The following is a 22,283-nucleotide window of genomic DNA, read 5'->3' on the forward strand; positions in this document are numbered from 1 at the left end:
TTATTTCTGCCCCAGCCCTGGAATCAACCATTTCCTTAAGGAGCCTTGATTCTTTAATTGGGGAATGGTATTAGAAACCAAGATCTGGGGACTAGGTATGCTTCTTGCTACTGGAGTATCATTGCTCTTATTACCCTTAGATGCCAGACTAAGGAGGTTTGTGTATGTATGTATAATTCCTGTATATCCATATATCCATAAATATGTATGTAGCCATCTGTATCTATGTTAAGTTTATATTTTGACTTTTTGGCTAAGGGTAACAGTTGAGAAGCTGCTACATTTGACTTGATAGATTTTGGGCAGTGAAGGTATAGAATTTATTTTCATAGGAGGGCCAGCTTATGTATTGTCCAGGTTAAGCTGTCTAGTCAACTTAAATTCTTTCTGTTTAGCATATTTCTCAGTACCCTTCCATGTCTCCAACCAAATTCAGAAGACCATTATGAGAAACTGCTTTTCTCAGCAGATCTATGCATTTCATTTTCAGTATTACTACTTTGGCCACTATTTCTAGCACCTAACTTTTTTTAATACATTTTTTTTTCTTTTTCTTCTTTTTTTTTCTTTTTAAAGAGGATTTTATGTGTAGGACACAGGAGTATTTTTTGTCTGTTTTTTTTTTTTTTTTTAAAAGCTTTACATCCAGTGTGGGGCTTGAGTAATGGCCCTGAGATCAAGAGTCATATGCTCTACTGACTTGAGCTGATCAATCACCCCTCATGTACCTAACTTTTTAAACAACTCTTATATTTCATGTTAATATATAGCGTAGAGGTTAAGGTATTCAGTTTTGTCATCAGACTTGCTTCCAAATTCCAGTTCAGCTGCTTCCCAGTGGTACAGATGTGGCAAGTTTTACATGGTCTCCCTTTCCTCATTTAGGAAACACATGAAACACACATGCAAGCTGGAACTTAAACTCTCAAAAGGCTGTTATTTGTAATGTTTAGTCAAAGCTGCATTTAACTTACTAGTTGAAGAGAGTAACAGATTTATTTGCTTTTTTCATTAAGCTTAGTAATTGTCATAGGTATTTGAAATTTTCACTGATTTTTTTGACGTAGAAGTGCTTATTTCTGGGTAATTCATCGAATAAATGGTTATCTAGTATATATTTGTACTAGATATTAGAGATGCAAGGATAAACAAATGATATTGCCCCCTGTTTTCATGGAATGTTGTTAGCTATTAAAACTTATCTTTGGCTAACCTGAAAACTCTTAGAAGCTGCTACCTTTAAATTGGTTTGTTTTGAATATTTTCCTTTAAGCAAGTCTCATCAAAATTAAATTGTTCCTAGCTCAGTAAAATTGGGAGGGTTTTTTTGCCTTTATCTTGAATTACTGCTTATGTCACTTTTGCTTTGCAAAGATTTTCCTTTCATAGACATAGGACTGTCTGTAATTAAAATTGCTTTATGGATGAGCAAACAGATTTGGGGCTTTCCTTTTTGCCTAAACTTTTCTTTGGACCTCAAGTGGATACAAAAAAATGCATTTTCAAGTTAGTATCTCAAAAGTGGCATAGGTAAACATTTAAACTTAATACATGAAGATAGAATTTTAATCTGAAATTCTTACCCACCGTCATTCTTGTTTCGCCCTATTTGGTAACTGAGCAACATTTGGTCAGTTTCAGACATCTTTTCATAATGAAACTAGATATCATTATCACACTCAGCCTGTGGAAGATTGTGCAGAGGCTGGGTCCATCCGTTCCCATTGTTTCTGAGAGGTGATTTTCTCAAACAAAGTGGGCTTTTGATACCTAAATAGAGTTTAATTCTGGTTTTTGGATGCAGAAGCTTTGAATGACTCACAGTAGATCCTACTGTTGAAATGACTGTCATCTTGGCCTAAATAACTCTGGAATGATGATGATAATAAGCCCTTTAGAGTTTAGTTAAGTGTGTGGCACTGTTAAATTTTACATATGTTCTAATGCTCATTATAGGAAATAAAAGAAAGAGGAAACTTCACAATAATTAGTAAAATTCCTGGATACTTTAGTATTTTCTTTTACATATAGTGCAGCTCTTCTTGATTTTTAACCTTTTTGATTATGAAGCGTAATAGACAATACAAAAAAGTAGAGCTTAGTGAAATATTATGAAGTCAATGTCTGTAAATACCACCAAATTAGGAAATATAAAGCAGTCCCCCAGGAACTTCCCAGGGGCCCCCTCTTGATTCTTACTCCCTCCTCCCTAGTTGTAACTAATACCCAAACTTCTAAAAAATTTTTTTTAAATGTTTATTTATTATTGAGGGACAGAGAGAGACAGAGCATGAACATGGGAGAGACAGAGAAAGGGGGGAGACACAGAATCTGAAGCAGGCTCCAGGCTCTGAGCTGTCAGCACAGAGCCTGACGTGGGGGTCGAACTCACAAACCACAAGATCCTGACCTGAGCTGAAGTTGGACACTTAACTGACTGAGCCACCCAGGCGCCCCACTAATAACCCAAATTTCTATGGTAATTATTTCTTCACTTTTTATTAACTTTATCCTATTGTTACCCTTTAATAACCTCTTAACCTTTAACCTATATTTGCATCCCTTATTTTCTTTCTGAACTCTATGTAAATGGAACCACATTGTACTCTGATTTGTAAATTTTAGAAAACAACATGATATAATGAGAGAGTCCCAGAGTCAGAGAAACCTGTATCAGCTTTATCACAGTTCCCACTTCTAGCTGTGTATCTTCTGAGGACTAGTGTATTTACTTCTGTACCTCGTTGGAAAATAAGAATGACTTTGTATTATAGTTAATAAAGGAGTTAATGAGCATAATTATAAACTGCTAATATCTTTACTAAGAAGACTATGGTATTAAGACTATACTGAGGTTTAATGAGTCTTATAATTGGACATACTGATACTTAGCAGAAGGAGGCAAAGTTGTTTCATTTGTGTCTATGCTTGCTAGGTTGGCACATTGTGTGGATTTTGTCACCCAATCTCTTAATACACAGCAAAGTATATAAAGATGCTGAAGTGAGGGAGGTTAAGTAATTTGTTCTAGGTTATATCTAGTAGATGTTAGAGACAAACTTAAACCTAGGTTTATCTGCAGAGCTGGTGTGTTTTAAACAGAACATATAAAGTGCTTAGGAGTACACCTGGCATATAGTAAATTTTCTAGTATTTGTTGATATTTCATTTTTTAATGATTTCTCCTTGCCTCCCATACTTCCTTTTTTCTTTTTTTATATCACCTACTTGGATGTGGTAGATTCTTCTCTGAATGTGGCTATGGTTTTTATATTTACATAATTTATATAATTGGGTTTGTTTTGTTTTTAACTTTATCTCGTGACTTTAGCTCAAACACCTCTCCCCCGTTAATTTGTTTTCCTGTATCTTTACATGTTTTGATGTTTTGACCTCTTTGGGGGAGGTACTTGCTGGCTGAGGATAGATTACCTCTTTCTGGATAGACCATAAACAACTTGTCAGTGAGCCCACCTTCCCCTCCCACCCACACCATGGTGATAGGAAGATTTTTGTATAAGAATTCTGTTTATTTATTCAGGGTAGAGGTGTTTAGATTTTGTATTTCTTTTTATTTATTGCAGTATAGTTAACACAGTTATATCAGCTTCACATGTGCAGTATAGTGATTCAACGTTCTGTATACTAGTGCTCATCATGATGAGTGTACTCTTTAATCCCCATCACCTGTTTCCCTTTTTTTTTTTTTAAAGTTTATTTATTTATTTTGAGAGTGCGTGCAGAGGGTGAGATGAGAGAAGGCACCATGCTTGATCTCATGAACCCACAAATGAGGTCATGACCTGAGTTGAAATCAAGAGTCTGATGCTTAACCCAGGCACCCCAACCCATCACCTATTTCATCCATCCCCCGCTCACTTCCGGTTTGATAACCACCCAGCTGTTCTCTGTAGTTCAGTCTGTTTCATGGTTTGTCTCTCTTTTTTTTTTATTCTTTTGTTCATTTGTTTTCTTAAATTCCACATGAGTGAAATCATGGAATTTGCCTTTCTCTGACTGGCATTTAGCATTGTACTCTCTAGCTCCATCCATGTTATTGCAAATAAGTACTAATAAATAAAGGAATGCAAAGATTTCATTCCTTTTTAATGGCTGAATAATACTACGTGTGTGTGTGTGTGTGTGTGTGTATACACCATGTCTTTATTCATTTATCTATGGATACTTGGGCTACTTCTATAATTTCGCTATTGTAAATAATGGTGGAACATGGGTGAGTATAGCCTTTCAAATTAGTGTTTTTGTATCCTTTATAAACACCCAGTAGTGTGCTTTACTGAAAATAAGGTAGTTTTATTTTTAACTTTTTGAGGAACCTCTATACTGTTATCTACAATGGCTGCATCAGTTTGTACTCCCACCAACAGTGCAGGAGGGTTCCCCTTTCTCCACATCCTCACCCACATTGGGTGCTTTTTGTGTTTTTGATTTTAGCCATTTTGACAGGTGTAAGGTAATATCTCCTTGTAGTTTTGATTTGCATTTCCCTGATGATGAGTGATGTTGAGCATCTTTTCACATGTTTGTTGGCCATCTGTATGTCTTCTTTGGAGACATGTCTATTCATGTCATCTGCCCATCTTTTAATTGGGTTGCTTGTTTTTTGAGTATTAAGTTTTATCAGTTCTTTATATATTTTGGACACTAACCCTTTATTGGATATGTCATTTGCCAATATCTTTTCCCATTCATTAGGTTGCCTTTGAGTTTTGTTGATTGTTTCCTTCACTATGCAGAAGTTTTTTTATTTTAATGTAGTCGCAGTTGTTTATTTTTCCTTTTGTTTCCCTTCCCTGAGTATAGTGATTTATGACAAATCATATGGCCATACTGAGGAGATACTATGGCCAGTGTCGGAGACATTACTGCCTGTGCTCCCTTCTAGGATTTTGATGATTTTAGGTCTCACATTAGAATTTATTTTTGTGTTTGGTGTAAGAAAGTTGTCCAGTGTCATTCTTTTGTATGTGGCTGTCCAGTTCTTCCAATACCATTTGTTGAAGAGACTTTTCCCCATTGGATCTTTTCTTCCTTTGTCAACGATTAAATGACCATATAATTATGGGTTTATTTCTGGGTTTTCTGTTCTGTTCCATTGACCCATATGTCTGTTTTTGTGTCAGCACCATACTAGGTGTTTTTGGGTTTTTTGTTTTTATTTTTTGATTTGAGAGAGAGTGCAAGCAGGAGAAAGGAGTAGAGGGAGAGACAGCAGATCTTAAGCAGGCTCCATGCTCAGCACAGAGCCTGATGCAGGGCTTGATCCCACGACCCTGGGATCATGACCTAAACTGAAAGTAAGAGTTGAACGTGCAACTCACTGAGCCACCCAGGTGCCCCAGTATCATACTGCTTTAATTATTATCGCTTTTTGTAGTATAACTTGAAATCTGGAATTGTGATACTTCCAGCTTTGTTTTTCTTTTTTCAACATTGCTTTGGCTACTCGAGGTCTTTTTTTGGTTCCATAGACATTTTAAGATTTTTTTTTCTAGTTCTATGAAAAATGCTGTTGGTATTTTGATAGGGATTGTGTTGAATCTGTAGATTGCTTTCGATAGTCTAGACGTTTTAACAGTATTTGTTCTTCTAATTCATGAGCATGGAATGTCTTTCTGTCTTTGTGTCTTGAATTTTTTTCATCAGTGTTTTATAGTTTTCAGAGTACAGGTCTTTCACCTCTTTGGTTAAGTTTATTCATGGATAATTTTATTGTTTTTGGTGCAACTGTAAATGAGATTATTTTCTTTTCTGCTATTTCCTTATTAGTGTATAGAAATGCAATAACAACAAAAAGAAATGCAACAGAGTTCTGTGCATTGATTTTGTATCCTATGACTTTACTGAATTCATTTATCACTAACAGTTATTTGGTGTAGTCTTTCAAGTTTTCTGTGTATAGTATGTCATCTGCAAATAATGAGAGTTTGACTTCTTCCTTGCCATTTGGATGCCTTTTTTTTTTTTAATTTTTTTTTTTTAACATTTATTTATTTTTGAGACAGAGAGAGACAGAGCATGAACGGGGGAGGGTCAGAGAGAGGGAGACACAGAATCTGAAACAGGCTCCAGGCTCTTAGCTGTCAGCACAGAGCCCGACACGGGGCTCGAACCCACGGACTGTGAGATCATGACCTGAGCCGAAGTCGGCCGCTTAACCGACTGAGCCACCCAGGCGCCCCCATTTGGATGCCTTTTATTTATTTGTCTAATTGCTGTAGCTAGGGCTTCCAGTGCTAATTTGAATAAAAGTGTTGAGAGTGAACATCCTTGTCTCGTTGTTGACCTCGGGAACAACTCTGTTTTTCACCATTGAGTGTGTTAGCTGTGGGTTTTTCACATAAGGCCATTATTACTGAGATATGTTTCATCTAGACCTACTTTACAAAGGGTTTTTTTTATCATAACATATCCTAACTTTTTATCAATCAGTTCTGAATTTGAACTGGATTACCATGAAATCCAAGAAATTACCATGGCAGTATCCTATTTTCATGTTAATCATATTAAGTACTGTCTTATATACTATATTCAAAACCTAGGCTTTACCTTTAACTTCTTGCATGCATTTTGACACGTTCAAATTTGACCTAGTTTAGTATGTCCACATAATGTACAAAAACCTTACTTTTTAATTAAAAGGCATTTTTTCCCCACCCAGGTTATATACATTGTCATATGCTTAATGAAAATTTGTAGATCTTGTTTACAATTATAAGTCTCAGGTTGCTGTACTCAAAGGATGTCCTACCTCTTTGAGATAGTAAGTTCTCTTATGTGTGATGTATAAGCAATGGGAGTATTTTTAGATTTCCTTATGTTTCCTGTTACTATTTCAGTATCCATTGCATGCCACATTTTCTTCTATAATTATGTAGTGCTACATACAATCTTATATTTTGATTTGCTGTGAAAGAATAGTCTCAGTTTATTCTCCCAAGTATGATAGACCTTAACTTTAGTTTTTGTTTTACCTAATGTTGCCTGTAAGAAAGTAAATGTCTTTAAATTTGTCAGTGACTATTGAGGAAGAAAAGCATTTGTGTCCAAATGAATTAATTTATGTAAAATATATCGTGTTTCAGCTCTGATTCTTTCTTATGTCTAGACTGGTTTACCCTTACATCTTTTTCTGTCCTCCTAAACTCTTTGTTTTCATATTATGTCAGATGTTATTATGTCTTTGAAACTTTTCATTTGCTGTTGTATTCATTATTTACAGTACTTTTGGTCAGATATTATACCTCTAATGGCAGTGATTGTTAATATTTTTTGGTTTTGTCTATAGTCTACCTTGTATGTTAGCTTGGTAGTTTGAAACCTTTGTACATATACGTATGTATTTTATTTATATGTACATATACATGTATATTTTATTTATTTATTTATTATTTACTTATTTATTTTGAGAGAGAGAGCGACCATGAGCCAGGGAGGTACAGAGAGAGAGGGAGAGAATCCCCAGTAGGCTTCATGCTGTCAGCGTGGAGCCTGATACGGGCTGGAACTCAACGACTCATGAGATTGTGACCTGAGCCAAAGTCGGACGCTTAACTGACTGAGCCACCCAGGCACCCCTGATAGTCATATTTTCTAATGTACAGTTTTCCTTTTGTCAGATTGCATGGTTTAGTTCTGAATCATCCACTAGACTTGAGTTACATCTATTTTGCATCTTATACATCTGTTCTCTTTATTTTCTTTGTTCTTTGAAATACTAAATAATGCATTTGTTAGTGAATTATTAACAGGTAGTGGAACTTACCCCATTTTATATATATAGGTTCACTAGATTCTTCTCTTTATTCATGTGTATAATTTCCCCCATTTTCAAGTTTTTTCTGTTTAATAGTTAACTGTTTTCTGTTGAACTGACTATATAAGTTATCGCTAGGATTCTGAAGAAATTAATGGAGCAAATCAATAACAGGCACAATACTATGAAGTCCCTGCTTTTCACTAAGTGACATACTTATTTAATGACTTGCTAGAACAACTCTTGGGAACACAAGAATGATATTTTTAAAAGTCTAATGTAGACCCAGGCAAGGAGTAAAAGAAAACATCTATTTCATTGAACGAAATTGGAAGGAAAGTTAATTTTCATATTAGTAATTAACAGATTTCACAGTATAGTCCAAAAAGAATAGTTCTGATCTAATCTTTGAAATTAAACATGAATAGCTGCAAATGTTATTAACCTTGATAATTCTCACAGTAACTTGAGTTATAGTATGGTTTTTGAAGCAATAGATGAAATTAAGCTTCATTAACTAATTTTAAACTTTTTTTAGGTAAATGAATTGGTGGATGCCAGAGATGTCGGCCTTGGTGCTTGGTTTGAAGCCCGTATACGTAGTGTTACTAGAGCTTCTGATGGACATTCACGTGGCAAAACTCCACTGAAGAATGGCAGTTCTTGTAAAAGGACTAATGGAAATGTAAATCATAATTCCAAAGAGAACACAAATAAATTGGACAGTGTACCCTCTACGTCTAATTCAGACTCTGTTGCTGCTGATGAAGACGTTATTTATCATATCGAGTATGATGAGTAAGTGCTCATGCTATTGAGGACTTCGTTCATATTTTTGTTTATAGAAGCAAAGCCTTCCATCCAAGATTGTTTTCAAATAATAGTCTCTCTGAAGAAATCTTTTAGGGGTCATGTTCAGTCTGTTATCCTTTGTTTAATGGTTGTAATAAGGGCTTCTTAATGCTTAGTCATCTCTGGCTCCTAAGTGGTTTGTTGTTTTTGGTATCTTAATACCTGGCTTAATTTAGCACATAATTGTTTCTCTTTGTCTCTTCCTCTGTGATATTAGTGGTTTTTTTTTTTTTTTTATATGTATTCAGTAATGTTTTAGAAAGCATGTAATAACATGTAGAGTAGTAGCTTTTAGGATGAGGTTAAGAATGTTGAGTAGCTTACTGAGAAAATTCACATACACAGTTTACCCATTTAAAGGGTACAGTTCAGTGTTTTTAGTGTATTCACAGGATTGTTCATGACCACAAACTAATTTTTGAAGATTTTTATTCCTTCCCCACAAAAACCCCCATACCCAGCAGTCACTCCCTTCTCCCCCTCTCCCAATGAAATGTTTTTAAATGTTCATTTGAAAACTGTTAAGAACTTGCCTTGAGGGTCAAGATTCTAAAACTGAATTTTTTTTTTTAATTACCTGTTTTCAAAATCCTGTAAAAGTTACCATTGGGGCAGATTTAGTATTTATTCAACACACTAAATGAACTTGAGTCATCATGATAACCTTAATGTGTGGAAATATTAGACTGCCAAATCTTTTATCTAGTATAAGAGTTCAGTATCCAAAACTAGTTGTGATTTTTCTTGCCATAAAATGGTATAAAATACTTTGCTGTTAACCCAGAGTTCCAGGATATCTGGAAAGGGGTCAAAAGTAGATCGCTTTAATCTACTTTTCTGATATTTCTTATGGTTTTGGCTAACTTGCCAATGTTGCTTATTTCAAATGAGACTTCCTACAACAAATAGGACATCATATAACCAACAACTAGAATGAATATTAAGATCTAGAATTGGCCAGAACTGGCATTATTGGTAAATCAAGGCTGAGATAGAAAGGGTTTGGAGTTGGTGTGTTGGTTGTAATCAGTTTATGAGTTTATGAATGATGTAACAAAGAGTCAAGATACTGTATAGGGAACTTAAGCTCTCTGTATATTTGCTATCAATAATTAGAGTTCCTGATTTGCTTTGAGTTTTATTTCTTAGAGAATAGAAGAAATAATCCAGTAAAGCATCTAGTATTGGCAAAATATATTGTACAGAATGGCATGGCAAAGAAATAGGGTATTAAGCTTTAAACACTAAGCAAACCAAGGCTTATTAAATTTTCAACAGTTTTAGGGGCTCTTGCTATTGGAGTAGGACTTTTCCAGGGATAGGCCTGAGTTTGGTGTAATTAGGGCACAAATCACTGTACCTCAGCATTGATTTGGCTGGGGTTTTTTTGTTGTTGTTTTGTTTTGTTTTTTGTTTTTTTAAGGAAGGAGGTATTTGTCTTCATTAGAATAAATGTTAGTCTTCTCATGCTTATTGGGTTTAGACTCTCTTTTACTAAAATTAATTTGTCCTAAATACTTTTATGTGTTATAATTAAATGTGTCACTGTTGGCAACTTAAAAGATATAATAGTTGAACTATCTTTAAGAGATAAAAGATGACAGAAGCTTAGTGGTAGGTAAATGTCATTTACATCTTTAAAAAGAGAAAAAGACTATATAAAACAAAGTATAAAATAGATGAGCTTCTTGATAAGAATCTCAAATAACAGAAGGTTGGTATAGACATGACCCAATAAAGATGGATAGCAAATCTTGTTAAAGTCTTGTTTCCCATGGTTACTGGAAAAGTAAGTTAAAAACTATAGTAAAGTACATAATGGTCTCACTAAGCTAATAAAAAAGTTCTTGATTCCTTGGATGGAGGATACATTGTGTAGTGCTTTTGGAGTGTATGGTTTAGCAGCAGTAATAGAATTCTATTGAGTAGTAAGTTCCAAGTGAATCAGTAGAATATGGCTATTAGATACTTAAACTGGGGGCACCTGGGTGGCTCAGTCAGTTAAGCGTTCAACCCTTGGTTTCTGCTCAGTTTGTGATTTACAGTTTCGTGAGTTCGAGCCCTGTATCGGCTGTCAGTGCGGAGCCTGCTTGGGGTTCTCTCTCCCTGTCTTCCCCCACTTCCACTGTCTGTCTCAAAATAAATAAACTTAATTTAAAAATGCACTGTAAGGATGTTTTATCATCCTTAGATACCTAGAAAATATCTAGAATAAGCCCAGTAATGTTACTGTTGTGCTGGACTGGTTATTCCCTCCTTAGAATATTATTTTCCATCTCTCATGCTTTAAGAATACCAACAGGACCAGGGCGCCAGGGTGGCTCAGTCAGTTAAGTGTCCGAGTTGGGCTCAGGACATGATCTCGCAGTCCCTGAGTTGGAGCCCCCTGTCTGGCTCTGTGCTAACAGCCCTTCCCCTACTCACACTCTGTCTCTTAAAAATAAATAAACATTAAAAAAATTTTTTTAAAAATTCATACAGCTCATAAAATCTCTTATGGTTTGCTTCCCTCTGTTTTTATCTTATTTTTCCTTCCCTTCTCCTATGTTCATCTGTTTTGTTTCTTAAATTCCACATGAGTGGAATCATATGTATTTGTCTTTCTCTGACTGACTTATTTCGCTTCGTATAATACATTCTAGTTCCATCCACATTGTTGTAAATAGCAGGATTTCATTCTTTTTGATCACTGAGTAATATTCTGTTTGTGTGTGTGTGTGTGTGTGTGTGTGTACACATATGTATGTATATACACACCACATCTTTATCCATTGTCAGTTTTTAGACATTTGGGCTCTTTCCATAATTTGGCTATTGGTAGTGCTGATATAAACATTGGGTGCACGTGCCCCTTCAAATCAGCATTTTGTATCCTTTAGGTAAATACCTAATAGCGCAATTGCTGCGTTGTAGGGTAGCTCTGTTTTTAGTTTTTTGAGGAAATTCTATACTCTTTTCCAGAGTGGCTGCTCCAGTTTGCATTCCCACCAATAGTGCAAGAGCGTTCCCCTTTTAGAGATCTTGATTTCTAAATTTTACCTGATTTCTATGAAGAGAAATCTAGAAAACACCTAGTAGTTTGAATAAGGAAGTATATATGTAAACATGGAAAATGTTTATGGAAGTTATTTTTTTAAAGATTTTATTTTTAAGTAATTTCTACACCCAATATGGGGCTCGAACTCGCAACCCCGAGATCAAGGGTTGCATGCTCCACTGACTGAGCGAGCCAGGAGCCCCTTCTATACCATATGTTAAGAAAGAGTAATTATTCAGCAAAGTTCAAATCCTTAAACATTGTTAAGAGTTTTCATAATCACATGAAAACTGTGTGGTCTTCCATGCTCTTACAGTGTACCCTCACTCACTCTCTCTCTCCCTCTCTCTCTTCCTCTCCCACTTAAAATAGCAATGTCAGTTTACCTCAGAAACCAAGGTTCTTTTTGTTTTGATTTTTTAGTAAATTATTTTGAAGTATTCTTTTTAAAGTATACTAGCTTAATTTAATAATTATCTTTTTTTTTAATTTTTTTTTTAACCTTTTATTTATTTTTGAGACAGGGAGAGACAGAGCATGAACAGGGGAGGGTCAGAGAGAGGGAGACACAGAATCCGAAACAGGCTCCAGGCTCTGAGCTGTCAGCACAGAGCCCGACGTGGGGTTTGAACTCACAGACCGCGAGATCATGACCTGAGCTGAAGTCGGCCGCTCAACCGACTGAGCCACCCAGGCGCCCCATAATTATCTTGTACAGTGCCTGACACAGTATTATTCTAATAAGTACTCTACCTGGATTGTTTTATATAATCCTTATAAAAACTCAGTGATGTAGATACTTTTTTATGTGTTAAGTGGAAATAACTGAGATTTAAGAGTAACTTGCCTAATGTTGGACTGCTAGTAAGTGGTAGATCCCAATTCAGGAAAGCACATACTTGGCAACCACTCTACCATACTGTAATTTTGAGAGAAGCATTCTTATAAAATATCTATATATTGCATATAGGGTTGTTAACATAATGAAAATGTTTTCTGTCAATCTCTCCAATTATGATTGCTTTTTGCAGAACTGATACCTTGAACCAAAGTTCTTTACCTGTCCATGAATGCCTTTGTGCCCTTTTTCTCTGGGGATAATCCATAGCTCATTAGTGTTACACGACATTTAAATAGGTTAAACTGCTTTTAACAGTGTCAAGGCTCTACCGTGGGATTGAAATCAGATGGAAATTCCATAGCATCACTTGGGACTTGCAGGGTTACTTATGCTAGGCTGTAATTAAAAGCTCATCTGGGAAGTGTCCTAGGATAAAGTCATTGCTTTCAGCATTCTTTAAGATTTTTCAAGCTATTCCTACCCTGTGGTGCATGCCTTTGAGTACCTTTGCGTAGCCTCCATTATTGCACAGAATCACTGAGCCAGTTCTAAATAAAATCAAGTGGTATTTTAGATAAAAGTAGTTTTTCTATAAGGGAGCAGCACTGATTTTCTTAACTGTATTGATATAGTGATCTATTTCTGAAGGAGTCCCAAAAATATTTTAAGCAGTTTCAAGATGTAATGGTTTCTGGGTTTTGATGAGAGAGAGTAGGAGATTTTTAATCAAGTCAGTGTCCTGTTGGTATTGAGTATAGGGAGCAGCAATGAGAGGTCCAAACTGTCCTATTGTTATGTGTATTTACCAAAGACTTAGACTATTTCCTTCCAACTTTCTCTGACATGCCATTTTCTGAATGGATTATAATCAGAAGGAGGCAGAAGAAGTTAGGGCTGTAACTTTATCATTGTTCTTCTGCTTACTGCTTAGAAGAATGACTTTACATATTGATTTCACCTTTTCCTTTTGTTTTTTTTTTTTTTTTGTTGTTGTTGTTGTTTTTAGAGTGTGTGTGGTAACAGGGGAGGAGCTGAGGGAGACAGAGAATCTTAAGCAGGCTCCGTGCTCAGCACAGAGCCCGATGCAGGGCTTGATCCCACAACCCTGGGATCATGACCTGAGCCAAAATCAAGAGGCTCAACCAACTGAGCCACCGAGGCACCCTCACCTTTTTAAGTTTATACTTATACATTGTCCCTTTACATTAGTGTTTCTCAAAAGGCTGGTCAGCAGCACTTCAGATTCATGGAGGAAAGTTGTTTAAAATGTAGATTCCAGAGAGACACTAAATTCACCCCCACTCCTGTATAGGGTGCACCTGGGGTAGGACCCAGGAATCTGCTTTTCAAATAGGTACCCCAGAGACGTGTTAAGTTTTCAGAGTGGTAGTTCTTTCATAGTTCAGGCATTAGAATCAGAATTTGGTTTGAATTCTAGGTCTTTGGTTTATTGGTAAGTTTTTGTTTTGTTTGAACTCTTGCAGCTTTAATTTCTTTATCTTCAAGTAAATATCTACTTGACCTATGCTTTTTTCCCTAATAACGTTGAAAAGTACCCAGTAATAATAGAATCAAACTTTCTACATTTCATTTATTAAAGCCAGGTTGGTAGATACTCTTAAATAATAGAGTTTTATCTTTAACATAGGTATTTAGCATAATTATGTTGTTTATATTATTAAAATATAACGGTAGTTATCTACCATTGTTAATGTCTTATACAAATGATATTATTACCATGTAATATGTAAAGCCCTACTATAAGCAATTATAAGTTATTCTTAATTGTCTGAGTATGCTTTGCATTTAAGGTGTGACATTTTATTAAGCTGTTACATTAAGGTGTAACATTTTAGTAATGTTATCAATTAGAATAAGAAATGCTTTTTGCATGCGGTATGACATTAAAGACGTGCTAAACTAGAACATGCCTCCAGGTGAATGATGTTCTTATTTAAGCACGCTGTCTCCAGGAAGCCACGTTTTGAAGGAAAGTTTCAGTGATACCACTTTGTTAATACAGTTTGAGTCTAAAATTAGCATTAGCCTACAAGCCACATAAGGAAATGTAGTAATAAACCTATTTTTGAAGAATAATACTCAATTTCCCTTAAATTTAACTCCCCTGTCTTTACTCAGTGGTTGTTTTGTGAGTTGAAAACAGACTTGGCTTTGCTAAACAGAGTTTAGAATAATCAAAAGCATGTACTCTGAAGGATAGCTCTAAAAGATATCCAAATATTTGGAGCAGTGCGAATGTTACTGAAGAAACTTAAGCTTAGGGATTTTTAAAAATTTTAATTTAAGTATAGTTAACATACAATGTTATATTAGTTTCAGGTGTACAACATAGTGATTCAGCAATAAACAGGGATTTTTTTTATATTTTTTTTCCTCAATATTTATTTTTGAGAGAGAAGGGGGTAGGGCAGAGAGAGAGAGAAGGAGACTGAGGATCCGAAGGATCTGTGCTGACAACCCAGAACCTAATGAAGGGCTTGAACTCACAAACCGTGAGATCATGACCTGAGCTGAAGTTGGGCTCTTAACCGACTGAGCCACCCAGGCACCCCTAAGCTTACAGATTTTTAAGCTTATCTAAGTAGTCTAAACTCTAAAGAATGAGTAGCTAACTAGAACGATTTATCTTACATTAGAGTAAAACCTTGACTTCAGGTTCTGAGAACAGGAAGTCATGTAATATAAGAGAAAGAAGGACCCTAGTTTCATACTTTGGTACGTTATAGAGTTGGCCCTCAGCACCATGTAGGTAAAGTTGACCTTGATAGATTCCTATCTCTCTGTGTTTCAGTCTTTGAGGATGTCTTGAGCCCTGTTTTAGAAGTTGTTCAGGCATCCAACATTTTGTAAAATATTTCAGTCGCCTATAGTTTTCCCCTGTGCAAATGCTGAAAAAAGTCCGCAGCTTGGGCCGATTTGCAGAGGTTGTCTTCAACCATACACTGGACCTCAAGGGATGGGGAGAATGGTGTTTTGGGGACTGCCTGTAGCTGTCTTGAGTACTGGCGTAATTAACAGTTGAACTGACTACAGGTTTTTTGTTTTTTGTTTTTAATTTTTTTTTTTAACGTTTGTTTATTTTTGAGACAGAAAGAGACAGAGCATGAATGGGGGGAGGGTCAGAGAGAGGGAGACACAGAATCCAAAGGAGGCTCCAGGCTCCGAGCTGTCAGTACAGAGCCCGACGCGGGGCTCGAACTCGTGAACCACGAGATCATGACCTGAGCCCAAGTCGGACACTTAACTGACTGAGCCACCCAGGCACCCCAGGGTTTTTGTTTTTAAGAACATCAAAAACAGTCTTTAAAAAGCCGGTATTAGCTCTTCGTAGAATTCCGTGGTCCTGCTTAACTATCTAGCTCAAGGAAGGAGACTCAGAAGGATCTTTTCTAAATATAATGGTCATAGTTTATTACAGTTGATTAAGAGCCTTAGTTATATAAAAGTAGACTTTGTTATTTAATGCGTTACATCTTTCCAAACATTTGTAGACCTGGTATATCCCAAACACACTTAAGTTTGAACATGGTACCTGCTCCTCGATGAAAAGTCGTAAGTACTGTGATAGAAATATGCACCCCTAGCTTTTAGAGTACCTAGGGCTCTAAGAGTACAAGGTAGAGGAGATAACTTTTGTATTCCTGAAGGAGAATAGCAGGGTACCAAGGATAAGTAGGAAACATAACAGGGTTACCTGAGGGTAGATTACTATAGCTGGAGTGTAGGAGGTATATGGTGAGTAGTAAGCAGTAAAACTAAAGGTGAGTAAAGACTTTTCATTTAAACATGGCAGATTAAGATGGCTGTTTGTCTCCACTTCTTAAACCCTCCTAGAAGACAGTAAAAGAATAGATGCAAAAACCCCAAGGATAACAAATGAAATAGGAATAAAGTACACAGAAAAGAAAGCAGCTAACTTTTGGAAGGTACAAAGCTAATAGGTAAATGATACCTAACTTAGCAGGCTGGAGAAAACTGGAACCTAAAGGATGAGAAGCCAACAACAAGCAACTAAATTGGCATTGAAGAACCTTTGGAAGGCTCAGGCCTTGGATTTACGAGCTACTTTGGAGGTAGGCATATGGAACAAAACTGAGAACAAGAGGATTGGTTAATTTATATGAAAGAGCATTTTAACTACTCCCACCCTGCTCAGAGTTTAAACCAAGGAAGAGGGAGACTGTGTTAGGAAAATAAGAAGTAATGAAAGGAGATCCCAGCATGAAGCTGTGGAACAGGTATAGGCTTACAGAGCACAGAGCACACTAGTCCAGGTTAGACTAGGGTGAGGTCTCTAAAAAAGATGTTTTAAAGCCTGAAAGATTGGTTGAATGCCTGAAATGTCTGAATGTACAGGAGTTTTAACAACAGGGGCAGAATGGAGGTAAAGTAATGATAAATACAGAACAGTTAAGCATTCAACAGAAAACAAAGCTGTGGAAGAAAGGACAGGTATTAAAGCATACTTTATTTTCTTGTGATTACTATTTAATCAACATGTTTTAAAAATCATAAAAAACATAGTTTTACAAAGTTTGTATAATATTCTTAAGAGCAACAAAAAGTTTGGGGTCCCTGGGTGGCTCAGTTGGTGAAGCATCTGACTCGATTTCAGCTCAGGTCATGATCTCACATTTGGGAAGTTCAAGCCCCACGTGAGGCTCTGCACTTACAGCTCCAAGCCTGCTTTGGATTCTCCCATCTTTCTTTCTCTCTGCCTCTCCCCTGCTCTCTCATTCTCTCTCTCTGTCTCTCAAAAACAAACAAACATTAAAAAAAAAAAAAAAAAAAAAACAAGAAAAAGTTTGTTGAAGGAGAATGGGATTTAGATCATCAGGGTTGGAATCATGTCTCTGCTTCCTGCTCCTGTCCAGAAAACCTCTGTGCCTCATCTGTAAAATGGGGCTTAGAATAGCATACCTCTCTTCCAAGGATTGTAAATATATGTGCACACTTACAGCAGCACTATGTGTTAGCAATTATAAAGAAGAGGAGAATGTAGACAAATGAACTATACATGGGGACTGGGTAGAATAATAGTTTAAAGTAAAAAATCAAAGTTCAAGCATGTTATTAAAAAATACAGATGTAAATAAAAGAAATAGCTAAGAATTGAAAATGGTTGCATCTGGGGAATATGAGCCAGGAATATGGTGGGCTAGGGCAGGCTGTTTATCCTCACAGTAAGCCATGAGTGTTAACTTTTTGGATTTTGTACATATATGGGAAAACTGAAAAAGCAGGGTAAGCCTTTTGTTTGGATTTTAACCTGAACCACAAAGCATTGTATTATTTATTATAGAAATCTTTAAATTTATTCAGAGATTGAGAGAAAAGTATAACAAACCCATGCCCTAGCTTCAACCATTATGAACTCGTAGCCAGTGTTGTTTAATCTAAACCAGCATCCTCAGGCACCACTGGATTATTTTGAAGCAAGTCTCAAACCTTACCTCATCTCAACCAGTAAATGGTCTTATAGATGGCCTTAGTAGCTATGGTGGGTGCACTGCTCCCTTCAGAAAAAAAAACAAAAAGATGACTAGCTGCAAGGAATGAATGCAGTTAGCTGATAACTTTTAGCAACAGCACTTAGATAGCTGCCGCAGTGTTTGAGCCAAGATCACGCTCTCCAGGCATCCTCCAATGAGTTAGTGTGTGTGACCTGGCAGTTTCTGCTCACTATGGGACCATGTAGTCAGTTTCTGTACAGGGCTCACTGTTGGACTGGTCAGCTTTGTCAGAGTTGTACCACATTCTGATGCTTTTCTTGCCCAACTCTCCTTTCTTCTTTCAAAGTGATGGATCAACATGGTCTAAGGGCTTTTGCTATCTAGTCCAACTTTTTCTCCATAGCTTTTAAAGGTTCACCTTCATCTTAACATCTCGGGGCATTCAGCTGGCAAAATAGCTGACAGGATTCTTTTTAAAGTGTATAAGAGAAGAACTAACATATCAGATCTCAGGCTGATATTCTTTAAAAGGTCTGTTTGTACGGTGGACCTTTGGCTGGTGTTTGAGAAATTCACTTTCAGGAGGATTCTTACCATTCCCTGACTTAAAAAAACAAACCCACTGTGTCTAAACTGCAGACAGTATGGTTTATACTGAACACCTGCTTCTGGGAGTCTGGAATTTTGGTACGTGCTAGGAATTGAGTGCTTATGTGACCAGCCCCTAATAAAAATCTTGAGTATTCTTTACTACACATCCCTGGTACATAATACTTCACACGTGTTGTCATAATTTGTTGCTAGAGGAATTAAGCATATTTTGTGTGATTCCACTGGGAGAGGATTCTGAGCTTGTACCTGATTTCTTCTGATTTCACCGCGTGTGCCTTTTTTCCTTTGCTGATTTTGCTTTGTATCCTTTCACTGCAGTAAATCATAGCCATGGAAACAACCTTGTGAAAAAGAGTCCTGTGAGTTTCCGTAGTAAATCACTGAATCTTGGGGACCCTAGCAAGCCAACAAATCCCACATGAAATTTGTAATGATTCATGAATATCAAATGACCAGTCAATAGGCTGGTCTTTTCAAAAAATATATTTAGGTTGTCCAAATAGGGATCAAAAGCAAAATAAATCTACCCATTGCATTTAATTGATAGGTTAAGTTTCAACCTACAGATTTCACCCATTTTTCTCCCTTGCTAATTTATTTGCACAAGGCAAGTGACAGTTTATTCAGTTTTCAAAGTCTGGGCTTTCCTGATTACAACCCTGTAGTGGTATTTAACTTTTTTTTTCTGTTAATGTTAGTTTCCTGAAAGCTTATTAAAATTCCTTATTTGATAAGACTAGTTGAGAGATGATGTTTACTTACCTTTTGTAAGATACGGGGAGCCACATAATACCTGCTTCTTTCTCTTTTTTTATGTTAAGATTTCGGTGTTGTCATCCTGATCCATTTATTGTGAAATTTGCTATTAGCTTTTTTTTTTTAATTTTTTAAATGTTTTCGTTTATTTTTGGAGGAGAGTGAGACAGCATGAGCGGGGGAAGCGGAGAGAGAGAGGGAGACGCAGAATTTGAATCAGGCTCCAGGCTCTGAGCTGTCAGCACAGAGCCCCATGTGGGGCTCGAACTCACGAACTGTGAGATCATGACCTGAGCTGAAGTCAGATGCTTAACCGACTGAGCCACCCAGGCACCCTACTATTAGCTTTTAATGGTTCTACAGCTATTTATCTTTACCTGTATCCACTATTTTGTTGTCTTGCAAAAAGGATGATACCTCATTCTATCTTTCCCTCATTTACTAGCTATAATTCTTTCATAAAGAACTTTAACAAGCAATTGGTTCATATATAAAAGGATAAACTATTGATTCCTGAACTTTTTGAGTGTTAAGAGTAAGTTCTTTATCATCCTCCAAAGGTTGGTCAACAAGATTAAAAATCTTAAGTGTCATTATGAATAGATTTTAACACCTGATTTAAAGCTCTTGGTGCCCAAATTGTCCCCTCTCTGGCCTGGGGAGGCTCCTTTGGGTTGATTTTCACACAACAGTTCTTGAGGGCTTTTTGCAAATAGGTACAGCAGGAGTCCCCAGCTCTTCTATTTCCTTCACAGGCCTGGATTCAGCCATTTCTTCGTGGAGTTCTAGTTCTTTTTAGAGATGGTATTTAGAGTACATAGTCTGGGCTGCTCCATACTTGTTTAATCATATTTTTAGGTTTTCTGACTGGACACAGCTGGGAAATACTAAATATACCATAGTTTTATATTGATATTATTTCTAGTTAAATTTAAAGGGTTATACTTTAATCTCTTTAATCTTCCATTTATTATTTTTTCTCTTGAAAAGCATGGTTCCTAATAACACCATTGATTTGCTTTATCCTATTCATTGTAGTTTCAGAATAGGCAGTAGTAATATTGCAAACAATATGATTATTGGAAAGTTGGTGCTTTTGTTTTTTACTTTATGTCCTTGGGAAACAACCCTGTATGGGATGTGTACTGTTAATTTAGTGTTTTTAAAGTGATTCCTGTCTATGTATTTAAGCCACCATGCTTTTGATTTTAAGGAATTTCTTACATTTTTTTTATATTTTGCTTTTATAAAACATTACATGATCTATAGGTAAATCTCCAAAACAAGATATATGAATAGAAGTGTCCATCCCGGTTTCTTCTATTTCTTACCTCTTTTTATAGTAACTGTTTATTAGTTTTGGTTTATCCTTCTGTTTCAAAATAAACATATATACATATATATACACATACATACACTCACATCTATTTTTATATGTATACAAGTGTATTTTTATGTTTGTATTTCCACACACTTATTAGGTATAAAGTAGTACACTATACACTTGTTTGCATCTTGCTTTTTTTTTTTTTTTAAGTTACTATAGAGCTCTCCATATATATTATTTCACTGTAGACAATTCTGTTCCTTTTTATAGGAACATAATATTCCGTTATGTAATTGTATCATGTTATTTCAAGTGGTTTTCTACTATGGACATTTGATTGTTTCTAGTCTTGCTATTATAGATAGTACATATATAAATAGGCTTGTGTATGTGTCCTTTTTTCTTTTTAATGTTTATTTCTGAAAGAGTGGGAATGGTGGAGGGGCAGAGATAGAGGGGACAGAGGATCCAAAGCAGGCTCTGCACTGACTGCAGAGAGCCTGATGTAGGGCTCAGACTCACAAACCATGAGATCATGACCTGAGCCAAAGTCAGATGCTCAACTGACTGAGCCACCAGGGCGTCCACCAATGTGTCGTTTCACAAGGATTTTTGTTATCTATGTTTGGGATGGATTCCTAGAAGTAGAATTCTGGATCAAAAGGTAAACATAGGCAATTTTGCTGGTTATTGCTAAATTTCTCTTTACAAGGGGACAGTACTACTTTGTATTCCCATCAGCAATGTTTGAGGATACTTGTTTTCCCTCAACCTGTGAATAGACCATTATCAAACTTCACAAAATATTTTGAGGTATGATCATAAAGACAGGGAGCTATGTTGGGCTTTGACAATAGTCTTAGAGAAATGCAGGTCTTCACTAAGGAGGTACAATTACATTAAAGTAGTGTCAAAGGTATAGCATAAGGAGGACTTATTAACTGGATGAAGGCATTATAAGAGGAATCAGGGGTAATTCCTGAGTTTCTGGGAATATGAATAGTTTGCTTAGAGAATACCAAACATCAGATTATAGGATGGGAAATTCCATCTTGGTTGCCTTGAATTTGAAGTGCTTCTGAGATATCTGTTAGAAATGTAGTTGGATATGTGAGTCTGAAGAAAATTGGGATTATAGTAGAGTTTATGTGTTCCCATTCTGTTTACGCTAAGATGTCTGTAGATGAAGATGCTCAGGTAAATAGTAATAATATTTGAGTGTTTGGCATGCTCTTGATTTTGGTAAGGGTAGTTTTATGTGCCCCTTCCATGTTTGTGTTTATATACAGCATTGACTTAGCATCTTTTTGTGGCTGGAATTAGAAGAAGTGTACTTAATTTTCATGACTTACCTTCTATAGACTAGTAGTATATACATATAGAGTATGTGTATGTATAATTCTGTTACGAAATTGTACAAATTTATTCCCTGGCAAATATAGCTTATATTCCCTTGCTGTGGTGTATGGGATGATTTATTTTGCCTTGTCTCTGATAAACATGATTTTATATACAAATTTGAAACTTTGGTCAAGTTTTCTACTTTAAAATATTTCCTTAGTATCTACTTTTGACAAACTTAGGCAAATGGAGAATTGTTTTGCCAT

At 36.1% G+C, this 22,283-nt stretch overlaps 1 protein-coding gene across 2 annotated transcripts in view; it reads left to right on the forward strand.

The window, feature by feature from the left end:
- UHRF2 (ubiquitin like with PHD and ring finger domains 2) overlaps positions 1-22,283 on the forward strand; it is an 87,668-nt gene that overhangs the window by 11,067 nt on the left and 54,318 nt on the right. For both annotated transcript variants that reach the window (XM_030294294.1, XM_030294291.1), the window contains exon 3: positions 8,316-8,575. In XM_030294294.1, coding sequence (XP_030150154.1) covers positions 8,316-8,575 — 260 coding nt within the window. The remainder of the gene's footprint in view (positions 1-8,315; positions 8,576-22,283) is intronic.

Source organism: Lynx canadensis, chromosome D4 (genome assembly GCF_007474595.2).
Source record: "Lynx canadensis isolate LIC74 chromosome D4, mLynCan4.pri.v2, whole genome shotgun sequence".
In the NCBI taxonomy this organism is placed as follows: domain Eukaryota; kingdom Metazoa; phylum Chordata; class Mammalia; order Carnivora; family Felidae; genus Lynx; species Lynx canadensis.